The sequence below is a fragment of the Ictalurus furcatus genome, chromosome 26 (genome assembly GCF_023375685.1).
Source record: "Ictalurus furcatus strain D&B chromosome 26, Billie_1.0, whole genome shotgun sequence".
Lineage (NCBI taxonomy): Eukaryota > Metazoa > Chordata > Actinopteri > Siluriformes > Ictaluridae > Ictalurus > Ictalurus furcatus.
This window is the reverse complement of record NC_071280.1, coordinates 6,032,646-6,047,255: the sequence shown is the minus strand read 5'-3', so window position 1 is coordinate 6,047,255 and position 14,610 is coordinate 6,032,646. Positions and strand designations below refer to the sequence as shown.

General features: G+C 36.8%; 1 protein-coding gene across 8 annotated transcripts in view; it reads left to right on the top strand.

Annotated features, from left to right (window-relative positions):
• The window catches only part of dmd (dystrophin), a 252,578-nt gene that overhangs the window by 63,731 nt on the left and 174,237 nt on the right, over nt 1-14,610 (top strand). For all 8 annotated transcript variants that reach the window (XR_008384779.1, XM_053615384.1, XM_053615383.1 and 5 more), the window contains 11 exons: nt 560-699; nt 3,081-3,293; nt 6,385-6,498; nt 6,634-6,789; nt 6,939-7,109; nt 9,873-10,055; nt 10,146-10,280; nt 11,638-11,790; nt 12,050-12,211; nt 12,345-12,452; nt 13,643-13,816. Coding sequence is in view for 7 of the 8 variants with exons in the window: in XM_053615384.1 (XP_053471359.1) it covers nt 560-699; nt 3,081-3,293; nt 6,385-6,498; nt 6,634-6,789; nt 6,939-7,109; nt 9,873-10,055; nt 10,146-10,280; nt 11,638-11,790; nt 12,050-12,211; nt 12,345-12,452; nt 13,643-13,816 (1,709 nt within the window). In the remaining variant the exon portion in view is untranslated. The remainder of the gene's footprint in view (nt 1-559; nt 700-3,080; nt 3,294-6,384; nt 6,499-6,633; nt 6,790-6,938; nt 7,110-9,872; nt 10,056-10,145; nt 10,281-11,637; nt 11,791-12,049; nt 12,212-12,344; nt 12,453-13,642; nt 13,817-14,610) is intronic.

The window sequence follows — 14,610 nt, the reverse complement described above, 5'->3', positions numbered from 1 at the left end:
GCACAAGTAAAAGTTAGTTAGAATCTTTCTAAGGTAAATAAGGAATACTGGATTTGGTTTTCATTTAGCTCATAATGTATATGCACACAAGAATGACAGTTTCCATACAAACAACAGCTCTACAATAAACTCATGACTCATATTAGCACTACTATAGCTCCAGTTTAGAGTTTGGAAGAGGCTATTTCAGTTTGGTTTATAAGGCAGTAGGCAAGCTACAGTTCTGATTATTGTTTAAAAATGTTTAATGCTACACCTTTTTTGAGAGAATATAGTATTCAGTGAAAGATTTTATTTATTTAACTGACAAATATAATTTTGAAATTTGTATCATATATATTTATAGATTGTTGTACTTTGTATAATGATAATACAAATGTTATATTCATGGTGTAGCTAATATATTTTGCTAATAATTTAGGCTTATTTTCTGATTAATTTCTTTATGTACAGTATGTTTATTCCTTGAAGTAAAACCAAAATACAAAAATACAAACATTTTGAGAAATTAACAATTAAGATGTATTCTCAATCTTTTTCTCTTCTCTGTTTTTTTTAGTCCAGACTAGCCTTCCACCTACACGCTACAAGGAAGTAATGGCAGCCCTAATGGCATGGATGCAACAATGTGAAGACAAACTACCTTCTACAGCTGTAACTGAGTACCCAATCATGGAACAGAGGATGAAAGAGATTATGGTTTGTTTTTAGGTTTTGAAATAACATAACACTTCATTGTACTTTCTGCTATAACCACTTTTAAGTGTTGAATTGACACTAGTTTTATGCCTCAATTTTTTTTTTTATACAGGATTTTGTCGTTGAAGTTGATAGTTACATATATTAATGTAATTCTATGATAGTGCTGTGAAGCACCTGAATACCTTGTATGTGTGCACACATGTCGAGATCTTCTAATATTGTTATGTATGATGTATTACTGGAAAAGGTGATGTTAACCTTATAGAATCTAGAGGAAGTGTTTTATGATACAGAGGAAGCATCAGCACAGACTTCTTGGAGTGGTATCCCTTTAAATAAGGCTCACAAGTGATGCTTTACTATAGAGCACCACAGAGCACATACTGAACACAGGAAGGAATTCTTTTCTGGGTCACCACATTAAAGGCTGCAAGGTCACTGGACTGTTTCACAAATAAGATATGACCTTGGGCCAAAGTCCTGGATTCATCCACAAGGTCACCCCTGAAACATCTGGCGAGCTTACTGCCAGAGCATGCAACTCCCCGATGCTTTTAGCCAAAAGTTAGCTAGCAAGAAGTCAGCATCAACGTTAGGGTATTTAAGGGACTCTAGCACAAGGGGGAAGTTGCATGCTAGACTCATAGGTGAACCTGAGGGGACCCTATAGAGAGGCTACCTGTCAGATGTACAATTGGATGCAAATCACCATCCTTTCTGAACAAAAAAAAAAATCTAATACAACCCCTTGTTTACCTTTCCTATTGCACATCTGTCTACAAGGGACAAATTTGATGTGTGTCTGAGAAAATGAGCTGGTGGCAAAAATGCATCAGAATTAGATCAGTTTCATTTGCCAGGTATGCTACAAATATGAGGAATTGGTCTTGATGAGTGCACATTTAACCTACTAAACAGACAACACTAGAAAAATCACAAATATGCAAGAAGTACAGTTATTTATTAAAAATGAAAAATTATTCAACCCCCAGTGCAAATCAGGTTTATTGTCAAAATTTACAGACTTTCAGCTGTTTGCAGTGAACAAATCAAACAAAAGCAATTGAAATAGTTCAACACAACGAATGCTTCAAGTGGTTTCCCCAAATTCAACTGAACATGCAACTTATAATGACTCCTCCATTTTCAAAATTATTCAACCCCTTCATGGCAATCATCTTTAGTACTTAGTAGAGCACACTTTTGCTGTTATGACCTGCTGCAAATGAGATGCAGAGCCAGACACCAGCTTCTAGCAATGTTCTTGAGGAATCTTAGCCCATTCCTCGTTCCTCATTCCTTGGTACTCTAGTCTGTGGTAGTCTTCCAGGACTACTTCTTCAACCAATCCTTGATGGAATTTGAGGTATGCTTGGGATCATTGTCCTGTTGGAAGGTCCAGTGACACCCAAGCTTCAGCTTCCTCACAGACGGCATGACGTTTTCTCCTAGGATTTCCTGATACTTCAATGAATCCATCTTGCCTTCCACACGCTGCAGGTTTCCAGTGCCAGAGGATGTAAAGCAGCCCCAGAGCATCACCGAGCCACCACCATGATTGACTGTAGATAGAGTGTTCTTACTTCATTCTTATTTCACCAGACATACCACTGATCCATCATTCCAAAAAGTTCTAGTTTTGTTTCATTGCTCCACAGAACAGAATCCCAAAACTTCCGTGGTTTATTTATATGATTTTGAGCCGACCTTTCTTGTGATTTTGGGTCAGTAGTGGTGAACGTCTTGGAGTTCTGGGATGGAAACCTTCTGCGTTTAGTACGCACCTTACTGTGCTCATTGAAATCTCAGTGGCTGTTGCCACCAAGTCTTGCTGCAGGTCTTTTGCAGTCACTCGAGGGGTTTTCACAACCTGCCTTCTCAGAAATCTGATTGCAGATCTGATCCGTTGATCGCTTCCTTTTTCTGCCCCGTCCAGGTATTTCATAAATTTTCTACCCCTAGCCAGTTCAGGTATTTCCTAAATTTTCTGCCCCTAGCCAATTCAAGTATTTCATGTGTTCCAGCTCAAGCACACCTGGGGCAACTAATGAAGCCCTTGTAGAAGCCCTTGAAATCATTAAAAGTTGCCTTTTCAGTTGAATTTGGGGAAACCACTTGAAGCATTCCTTGCATTTCAATTGCTTTTGTTTGATTTGTTCGTTGCAAACAGCTGAAAGTATATAAATTTTGACAATAAACCTGATTTGCAATGGGGGTTGAATAATTTTGATTGCAACTGTACAAGAATAAGATAAGTGAGAAAACAAATGTAAAATAGTAATCTCTGCATTGTGTATGTTGAAGTTGGAGCAGTAAAAATCTGTCTAAAATGGAACTGGAAACAACCAGTGCATTAATTTAGCAATGTTATTTTTCAGGCAATTCAAGCAGCACAACAAGAGCACCAGAGTAAAAAGGATGATCTTAATAAGATGGCTGAACAGGTGTTCCAGAAAGCTCCCCCTGAGTTATCTCAAAGGTATCACATTGAGATGGACAGTATGATGGCCTGCTGGAGACATCTGTGTGAACAACTAAGAGAAAGCGTGCAAAAATTGCAGGAACACATGGTCAAGCTACAGCAGTTCCAGGTAAGCGTTTAGATAATTGTTTCTTTAGCATGTCTGACATAGAAAGAGAGAGTGTACATGGCTTACCAGACAGAGAACTCTCACACCATCCACACTTATTCACTGCATCCTTAGACAGTGGAGTCTTCAGTAATGTACAGTGTGGTTGATAAGCAGGACAAAGGTGTGTAAACACTATTATGTTTATTTAGGGCAATCCAAAAATGATCAGGGCCAGAGAGCAGGCAGATAGCGAAACACAAGGATAATCCATGTCAGAGACGAGAAAAACAAGTGCAAGTCAAAATCAGGAAATCTGACTAGGAACACTAAACAAGGAACTAGGAATGCCAAGGGAAACAAGGTTCAGACTAAACAAACCATAGCATGGTACGTTTTCATTCTGGAACTAGGACACACAAGGACATAAATAGGAAAACTGATCAGAAAATGTACAAAATGCAATGAGCACAATAAGGACAATGAGCAGGGCTGTAGTCAGATTTGAATTATGCAAGCATAGTTAACACACATCATTATTCAGATCTCTGGCGTAATTTCAATTTGTTGTGAGTCCATGAACCTCAGTAGAGAGTAAGTTACAGTAGTATGCAAAAGTTTGGGCATCCATGACCAAATTACATAATTTATTGATTTTTGCCGTGAAAAGAAGTAAAGACAACCATTACAGCAGACTACCGGTATTCTTCTTTTTAAAGAGTAGCATTCCTTATGCAAATGTTAATGCATAGATAGTTTTTATTTGATGAGCTTAAAAAACAGAAACAAACAAATCCCCCTGTTCACATACAGATCTACTTAGTAAATGTATCAGTTCCCAGAAACCTAGCAGCTGGAAGATATTGAGTCCAATATCCACAGTAGCTCTCATAGGCAAAAGCATCCATCCACTTTTACAGTACACAGGTCCACATTTTTAGAAATGGAACAACAGTATATGCACCATTGCAGTTAAAATGTAAACATAAATCTTTTAGATCTATAGATACAATGTAATAATTTCGTTCATTGCCTACATCACATAAAGTGGGCCATATTAAGAATTTGTGTCTTAAGCCCAAATTTTGTGTTCGTAGTTACACAGAGAAAGTTGGTCATCGTCAGAGACATCGTACACAGATGTTTAAGTTTATTTAAGTTATTATTTCATATTTATATTTATTTATACATTCCATTCAGATCATGCAAAATACCTGTGTGTAGTTCATGCCCCGAAATTGCCTAAATGTTTTTGTGTAGAGGTGTCTGAGGTAGGGTTTCCAAAAAAATCCTGGAATTGATCAGATTTGTCTGCTAACAAACTATAAATACACATGTTCTTCCCATCAGTATTTTTATTGCGAAGTCATGTTCTCTTTCAATGAATTTTCAAAGTGAAAATTTATTATTGGTCAGCAAGTATTTCAAAGGAAGTCAAAAAGTAAAAAAAATAAATAAAAAATTGTTGCTTGCATAAGTATTCAACCCCCAGGTTTTGGAAGCTCCAGATGAAAGATGGAGACTTATAATGGACCTTTACTGTTAAATATTAAAACAGCTCCCTTTTTCTGTTCAAAAACCACCTCAGTTGAACTGTCATTCAAGCAACTCTCAGTCTGAAGGAAAGGAATGATAAAGGCAAAGGGTCATTCTGAGGAAGGAAAGCACTGCTGGATCAATAGTGAGGGAGTTGCATCACACCATCCAAGCACTACCTAGAAAAGGCTGTTCTTCAAAACTCAGCACAGAAACAAGACGGAGAATGATGAAGGAAATCAAAATGAGGCCAGCAGTCACTCTGAAGCAGTTACAGAATGCAGTGGATGAGAGTGGAATGACATACACAAGGACAACTATTTCAAGAGCTCTGCATAATTGAGGACTGTATGGGAGGGTGGCTAGAAAGAAACTGTTGTTCAAGATGAGCCATATGAAAGCACAAAAATGAATGTGCTTTTTGGTACGATGAGACAAAGATCAAGAGATATATTTCAATGAGTTACGTGTGGCACCAACTTAACGCAGGCCACACTTCAGTTAACAACATGCCTACAGTGAAATATGGTGGTGGCAGCATCATGCTCTGGGGAAGCGTTTTTGCAGTCAACAAACAACATCCAACCAACCCGAAGAACCTGTAGCAAATTTGGCAGGAAGAATGGGCAAAAATCACTCCCAAACAGTGTGCAAAGCTGGGTTGAACTTACTCCAACCGACTTGAAGCTGTTATTGCAGCAAAAGATGGTTCTACTGAAGTACTAGTCTGAAGGGGTCGAATACTTATGCAGTCAACATTTTTCTGTTTTTAATTTCTTTTTAAAGATCTGCTGACAAATAATGAATGTTCAAAAGGGCGACAACCTTTTGTAGACTTCAAATGGATGCTAGTATTCAGACAAAGGCATTTGACATAATACTGATCCTCACATAAGCAGATTTTGCACAAAATGGGCTTATGTCAGAATTTTGCGTAGTTGAGACATACTTCGCTCAAAAGCAAGAAGAAACTGCGTTATCCAGCACAACCATGCAGCACGGGCTCAGTGCCAGTGAGCGGCATGACACAATCTGAAGTCGGGCATTTGCCGCGCATAAAAAATAATGTCCTGCACAGTAGTTTCAGGGGGTTTGAAAAAATATTCTACTGTATATAAAATCATCGCCTGATCTGTACAATTATTGAGAAATATGACATGTTTATGCATTTAAGGCACAATCTACAGCCAACCAATCTCGTCATGTTAAAAACATTTGAAAGTTTTCTCTCATGACAGCGCTAAACTCCTTTCAATTCAGTTTTGTTTGTATAGTGCTTTTAACAGTGGACATTGTCCAAAAGCAGCTTTACAGAAATACCAGGAAATACATTTTAAATGTATGAATTTATCCCTAATGAGCAAGCCAGAGGTGACAGTGACCAGGAAAAATTGGGTGTGTGAATGTGTGTGCAATGGGTTGGCACCCTGTCCAGGGTGTCTCCTGCCTTGTGCCCTGATTTTATGATGATTTTAACCAACTCTAACAATGTCAGTATTAACCAAGTAATGGCATCACATATGTACAGAAAAAAAGTAAAACACCTACCTGCAAATAAAATATGTTTTACAATTAGAATGACACAAATACCCTGCAGAAGTGGATGGCCGAGGTTGATGTTTTTCTGAATGAGGAGTGGCCAGCATTAGGAGATTCAGAGGCTCTTGAGAAGCAGCTAGAACAGTGCACGGTGAGTCTTTAATTATTTAATATCTGTGTTGACAAAATGGTACGATAAAAGCAAATGGATGGATAGACTTACTGACTGACTGGCTGATTGTTTTTTTAAAAAAAAAAAAACAACTTATTTTTTTTTATTTGCCAGGCCTTAGTTAATGACATTCACACTGTCCAACCTAGTCTTAATGGCATCAATGAGGTTGGACAGGTCTTGAAGAAGGAAGCAGAGCCAGCATTTGCTATCAAAATACAGAAGCTTCTTGATGATCTCAATTCTCAGTGGGAACTAATTTGCAAACAGGTAATAATTCGCAGTCCTAATAAAAGTTCTGATTTTGTACATGATAAAAAGCAAAAATACATCCATTAAAGGATTTTAAGTGTGTCTACCTGATGATATTGTGTTCTATGAAATGGATTGCTATCGTCTATTTGTGGGTTTCTTTTTAGGCATATGCGAAGAAATCTGCCTTGAAAGGTGGACTGGATATGACAGTGAGTTTGAAGAAGGAGATGCAAGAGATGCAAGAGTGGATTACACAAGCAGAAGAAGATTACTTGGAGCGTGATTTCCATTATAAAACACCTGAAGAACTCCATACAGCAGTGGAAGAACTTAAGGTTTGTGTTTTTCAAACTGAAAGCCTGACTTTTTCACTGTTGATTTCCGAAAACAGTTTAATTGTTCCTTATAACAATGTTAAGGTTTTTTTTTGAGGAACCGTAATCTTTTGTCTTTGTTTAAATTCTCCATTCACCAAAATGATCTTCCTTTAATAGCACCTTGATATACACATTCAGATGCTACTCAGTGCCAAATTATCTTAATTGTCATATATTTAAAAACGTAAGTTTAAATAAAATAAATGTTGCTTAGGTGTTTAGGTATAACGCACCATTGCAGTCCAGTCAAAGATGATAAACTAGTAGTTCCTAATAATTTGCTGTGTGATTTGAAATGTCTTACGTACACATTTATTTGTACAGTATATTACAAAAAAGTTGGAATTAACAAGGAATATAAGTTTGCTTGTTCAGTTGTGCCAATATATAGGCGGATATAACTGTGAGAAATACATTTCTGTGTACAGGGTGTGCTGTGCTGTGAAAAAGTATTTGCCCCATCCTGATTTCTTCAGTTTTTGTGTATATCTCATACTAAATAGTTTTAGATCTTCAAACGAAATACAACACAAAACAAAGGCAACCTGAGTAAACACACGATACAGTTTTTATTTTTTATTTTTTTCATTGATTTCATTGGTTGTGCCATCTTTAGCAGCAATAACTGCACCCAAATACTTCCAATAACTGGAGATCAGTCTTTCACTTACATCTAGGACTAGGACTTATTCCTATGCTTTGGATCATTGACTATGTTTACATGGACACAGTAATCTAATTATTGACCGTATTCTGAATAAGACAATATTGTGATTAAGGTGTTTACATGAGTCGCTTTTATAATATTTCCTTTCATGTTACTGTTTCACATGTTCTAGAACATAGACCGATTAACAGCACACGTCATTACGTCACCGCGCCACGCTGTCCGACGTTCCCTCCAGAATTTCATGTATCAACATACAGTTTGTCTTCGTTATGGTACCGTATACAGTTTTGGGTGTTTTTATTTTTAATTTCATGAAAGCTTCAAGTGCGGTTAATTATTTGTCATGCTAATTGTCATGCCGTGGGCTGTGTCCCAAACCGCATACTTACCTACTGTATAGCAGCTGAGATGCATGTATTTCGCCTACTATATAGCAGGTTAGTACTCTGTTTGGGACGCAGCCGTGCTCTCTTGTTTACCGTAAAACGGTTGAGCGCTGCCGTGTGTGTACGTATCCTGTCACAATATGCGGCGAAAACTCCCACACGACGTTAATAGTGTGATTAAAGTGTGTACATGTCTATAATGCGCTTCCATAATGCGACTAAAACAGGAATACTCCACACGTCTTAATTCCATTTGTATTTACTTCGAGTATGACTTTAGTCGGATTAAGGTAATCAATAATTGCTACTTACATGGTAGTTTCTTAATCAGCGTATCGTCTTAATCGGGTTAATATTGGATTATTGTTGTCCATGTAAACATACTGATTGTCTTGCTGCATAATCCAGTTGCGCTTGAGTTTCAACTTACAGATTTAAAGACCGACATTCTCCTTTAGGTTTTATGGTAGAAATCAGAATTCATGTTTCGCTCAATTATTACAAGTTGTCCAGGCCCTGAAGCAGCAAAGCATCCCCACACCATCACATTGCCACCACCATGCTTGACTGTAGGTATGATGTTCTTTTTGTGGAATTCTGTGTTTGGTTTATGCCAGATGTAATGGGACCCCTGTCTTCCAAACAGTTCCACTTTCTACTCATCAATCCACAGAACATTCTCCCAAAAGGTTTGAGGATCATCAATTTGTATTTTGGCAAAATTCAGACTAGCCTTAATGTGTTAGCAGTGGTTTTTGCCTTGGCCCTCTTCCACGGATGCCATTTTTGCCCAGTGTCTATCTGATAGTGGAGTCATGAACAGTGACCTTTATTTATGCGAGAGAGGCCTTTGGTGCTTTGATGTTGTCCTTGGTTCTTTTGTGACTTGCTGGATGAGTAGTTGCTGTGCTCTTGGAGGAATTTTGGAAGGTTCACTTATGTACTGTACTGTGTTTTTCCATTTGGAGATAATGGCTCTCACTGTCGTTCTTTGGAGTCCCAGAGCCTTTGAAATAGCTTTGTAACCCTTCCAAGACTTATGTATTTCAATCAATTTTAGTTCTATCGCATCATTTCTGGAATTTCTTTCAATTCTGGCATAGTGTGTTACTGGGTAAGACCTTTTATCCAACTTCATGCTGTTGGAGAAAGTTCTATTAAAGTGTTGATTTTAATTGAACAGGGTTTGCAGTAATCTGGTTGTGTCAAGTCTGGTTGTGTCAAGTCAAGCTGAACCCCAGTATGAATTTAGTTTCACAGATTTGGGGAATCAGTGACTACGGGGGCAAATACATTTTCACACAGTTGGTACTGGATAACTTTTTTGCTTCAATAAATAACATTATCAATTAAAAACTGTATTTTGTGTTTACTCAGGTTGCCTTTGTTCTATCTTGGATTTTGTTTAATTTCTGAAACAGTATGGCATACACAAAAACAGAAGAAATCATAATGGGGCAAATACTTTTTCACAGTACTGTACATCCAAAATACCTAGACAGTGTAACACCTTAACATTCAATTCTTTGCTGCAGGAAGCAAAATTATGCCTGTCTTTTAAAGTTCTTTAACATCAGAGAGAGTTTGTGAAACCAAATGCAGAACAAAAAAAATACCCTGAATGTCTCGTATGTGTGTTATTTCACTCCATTGATCAACACCCAGAGAGCTCAAGAAGAAATCCATCAGAAAGAAATAAAGGTAAGCCTTCTGGAAGATAAAGTCACCAGTTTTATTGCAAAGGCTCCACCCACAGCACACGAGGCCCTAAAGGCAGAACTAGATGTTTTGACTTCCAACTACCAGCGGCTGTGTAGTCGGCTTGATGGGAAATACAAGACATTAGAGGTAATCTAACTGCTGTAAATATAAAAATTCCACCATTCATCTACAAAGATCATCCAACCTAATGCATCATTCCATTTGTATCAATTGCAGGAGGTGTGGGCTTGCTGGTGTGAATTGCTGTGCTACTTGGAACAGGAAAATACTTGGATGGATCTACTAGAACAGAAACTTAATGAGATTGAGAACTTTCAAGGAGGTGCAGACAAAATAGCTGAGGCTATGGCTGTAAGTAGTTGGACTCATATATATACATACATATGTGTGTGTGTGTGTGTGTATGTATGTATATATGTATATAAGTGTGTGTATGTACGTATATATATACTGTATACAGTCATGTGAAAAAATAAGTACACAACATGGAAATTGTTGGATTTTTTGACATTTGGACAAGCAAACTTTTGATCCTCTTTGAAATGCGTATTAATAACGTTGATACGCTCTATCAAATGACACATAACATTGACATTTTGTAGTAATTTTTACAATTTAACTTAACAAAAAACCAGATCCATCACATGGAAAAAGTAAGTACACCCCTACATTTATCACACCTTCAAATCCATAAATTTAATTCAAGATTGGGTGCCAGTGATTACAAGCTGCTTAGGGAGCGCAGGTGGAACCTGTCTTATTTGTACCCCTCTCATATCTAGTGTCGTGTAGTGGTGTCATCATACTAAGATCTAAATGTTTGTGGATGCCTATGCGTCTGGCAAGGGATTTAAAAAGATTTCCAAATTATTTGAAAAACATCATTCTGCTGTAAGGAAAATAATCTGCAAATGGTGCAGATTTTAAATGACTGCCACGTTATCCAGGAACTGAGCGTCCCAGCAAAGTCAGCCCAAGAGCAGACCGTCTGATGCAAAAACAAGTTTCCAAGAACCCCAGAATTTCATCACAGCATCTGCTAGTAAGTCTTGCAGCTGCTAGTGCATGCTTCTACAGTCAGAAAGAGATTGCACAAATTTGACCTGCATGTAAGGCGTGCCAGGAAAAAACCTTTGCAAGACCGCAGTTTGCCAACGAGCATTTAGGCAAACACTTTTGGAATAATAATAAACAGGTTAATGATCCTAAGCACACTAGCAAATCCACCAAGGAATGGCTAAAAAAGAACTCTAGGGTTATGGAATGGTCTAGTCAAAGCACAGATTTGAAATATTGTGGGGGGATTTGTACATGCAAGAAAACTCTCAAACATCCTGCAACTGAAAGAATATAATAATAATAATAATAATCCCGGCAAGCTGATGTCAGAGACTGGTGGACAATTATGCAAAATGCCTACAAGAAGTTATTTCTGCTAAAGGGGGTAATACTTGCTTCTGAGGCTAAGGGTGTACTTACTTTTTCCACAGAAGAATATCACATCTATTGATATTTCTGATTGAAAAAATAAATGATTGAAAAAGCCCATTTGCCTTGTTTTTTTTTCTTCAAATATATCAACTTTATTAATAGGCACTGTTTCAAAGATGATCAAATATGTTTAAAAATCCAACCATTTAAATTGGGTGTATTTATTTTTACCAGACTGTATGTTCGTCTTTTTTTTTTTTTTTTTTTTTTGTTCCAGTCCATAGATACCATAATAAAAGAACATCCTGAATATAATCGTAGCCAAATACGTGAGTTGTCCCAGACCCTTATGGATGGAGGAGTCCTTGATGAGCTCATTCATAAGAAGGTGGAAAATTACAACATTCGCTGGGATGAACTCATGCAAAGGGTATGTGTTTGACAATACAACGTAACTGTTATTTTAAAGTTTAAACACATGAATAAATCTTGGTTTCTATGGGTGTTTCAAAGCATCTTGAAAAATCTGATATATTTATTCTAGATACCTTGATTGTTGCAATTGGTAATGTTTTTGCAAGTAATACTTGACAGCCAGCATTTATTTTTGTCTGAAACATGATTTATGATGTAATAAAAAAAAAATTGTTATACATTATCTATCACTATATTATCCTTTACTACAACAGGCGTTACAAATGCGACAACATCTAGAGAAGAGCTTACAGTGGGCGAACAAGAATGACAAAACTCTGCGTCTAATCCAAGATTCTCTAAAGACAACTGATCGGCATTTGACTGCATATCTTGCAGATGGTATAGACGCTGCTCAGATACCTCAGGAAGCTCAGGTTTGCATATTACTCAGCGTAACTTGTAACTTTCTATAACTTGAACCAAGACTTTCAGAAAATATGTAAATATGCTGTGGCTTAAAGCAAACGTTTTAAACTGCATTTTTAATATCTTTTATTTTTACTATAGAAAATTCAGGCTGAACTGAGTGGTCATGAAGTGACTCTAGATGGCATGAAGAAACAGACCAGTGAAGATGCATCAGAAAAAATGGTCACTGAGATTGATGCTACATATGTGAGCATTATACACTTTTCTGTTTTCAAATTTCACATTAAAATAGACACACAAGCAAAAGAAAATGCTGATAAATAAGTGAAGCTTAACATGATATCTGCCTTACTGAACTTTAAATGAAACATATGGTACTGCATCAGTTTCAGTTTACTATCTTCTATATAGGTTCTTGATGGTGCAAGAACATATCTATAAACATATCTATAAAGTTTATCATGCAGAATTTAAAAAAAAGCTTTTTGTAGGATTTGGTCCAGCACAAAAGTTACAGGCAGTTACATTTGCCAACCTGGTTATAAATGTTAGTTACCCAAAACATGTTTTGTATAATCTGACTAAACACCACAAATGGTTACATAGACATGTCTACGCTTTGGTCAAGACATCTAGATTTTATAAATATGCATTCTGAACAAATACATAAACAAGCAAATGGAACTACGTCAATAATTGGAGTATAACGACATGAAACAAAGGCTCTGCAAAGTCAGGCAGGTGGACACTGAACATTACTTCACACAGAAACATGCAGGTTTAAATACAAACACAAATCAAGGGGCAAACTGAAACCAGATGCAAGTAATCAAGACACATGAGGGAGACAACCAATGATGGGACATGGGTGGAGACATGACATGAATCAAAAGATAAACGCATGAGGCACTGTAGAGCGTGCCGTAGCGCTGCAGGCATGGGAGAGAAGTTCCTTCACAGCTACCACTGACTATATTCTTTAAAAATAATTCTTTAATGCATTAACCAAGGGTAATAAATGTAGTTATGAAATATTTAATAATAATAGTTATAGAATTAAAAAAAAGTCAATATTTTGAAGTCACTTGTTCACATATAAGTTCACATTGGAAGCAATAGCTGATAGTAAGAAGTAAATCTTAAATATATAAATAACAGGTACAGGTATGTGTTGCTAGCGTAAAAAAAGAAACCCTAATTATGTTTCTAATGCTGTTACATCCAGCTGATAAAATTGATTGAAAGCTGATTTTTTTAACCCAGTACAGGAGTGAAAACAAGCAAAAATAAAAGATTGAAACAGAGGAAACAAGGTCATTATTTAGACAGACAAACAAAGAGATATAACATAAATTAATTCACATAATTAATTAAATAATAAAGAGCTTAAATTGAAATTAACCACTGTTAACCATTGTTTTTGGATTCTTTGTAAGGCTAAATTATTGGAGGTGAAAGCAAAGTTTCGACTTTTCCAAAAGCCAGCCAACTTTGATCAGAGGTTGAAAGAATGTGAACGTGTATTGGAAGAGGTGAAGGGTGAACTGGGGGTGCTAAGCATCCACAGTGTAGAGCAGGATGTGGTGCAGTCCCAATTGGAGCAATGCATGGTGGGTATTATATGCTTTCTGTATCTTTATCAATTTTAAATTATTTGCATCTTTACACATTTATGGCTGTTATGTGAAGTCTAGTCTAGAGGACATCTGTTAAATAGTAATTAAAAAATATTTTATATTCTGACAGCACATATACTTGCCATACACGCATGTGTAAGGTTGTTAAAATGGTATGCTCACATGTGTGGATATGGATGACAATAAGGGACTTAATTGATTGATTAATTTTGTAATTAATTACCAAATAAAAATATTTTAATATCAGCATCTAATATTCATAATGAATCATTCATATTTAATAATTAATTAAATACATAGATAGATGAATATATAAACAAACAAATGGGACAGAAATGCCAAAACAATATTTATTTATTTATTTATTTATTTGACATTTTATATACAGTATTTTTGTAGACTGTTTCTTTAACTTTATCTATCCCTGCGTGTATTTGTTTGTTTGTTTGTTCATTCCTTCCTCCAACCCAGTCTTTTGTATTTGAACCAAGGGCCTTTTTTCATTTGTGTGTTCCTGATTTAGCTGGATTGGACTGTTGTCTGTTTGATATACTACTGGATATTGATGTTGAATTTGTCCCTTCTTCAAAGCTGTTGTTGCATACGCAACCCTGCAAAATAGATCACCCATCCGCATTTTAATTCTGGCACAAGTTTTATGCCGGGTACCCTTCCTGATGTAGCCAGCTCCATTTTCCGGCCTCGGGACCGCCATTGAGAGTGCACTGGCTCGTTCAATCCTCCAGTGGCTGGGCTTGGCTCCCTGA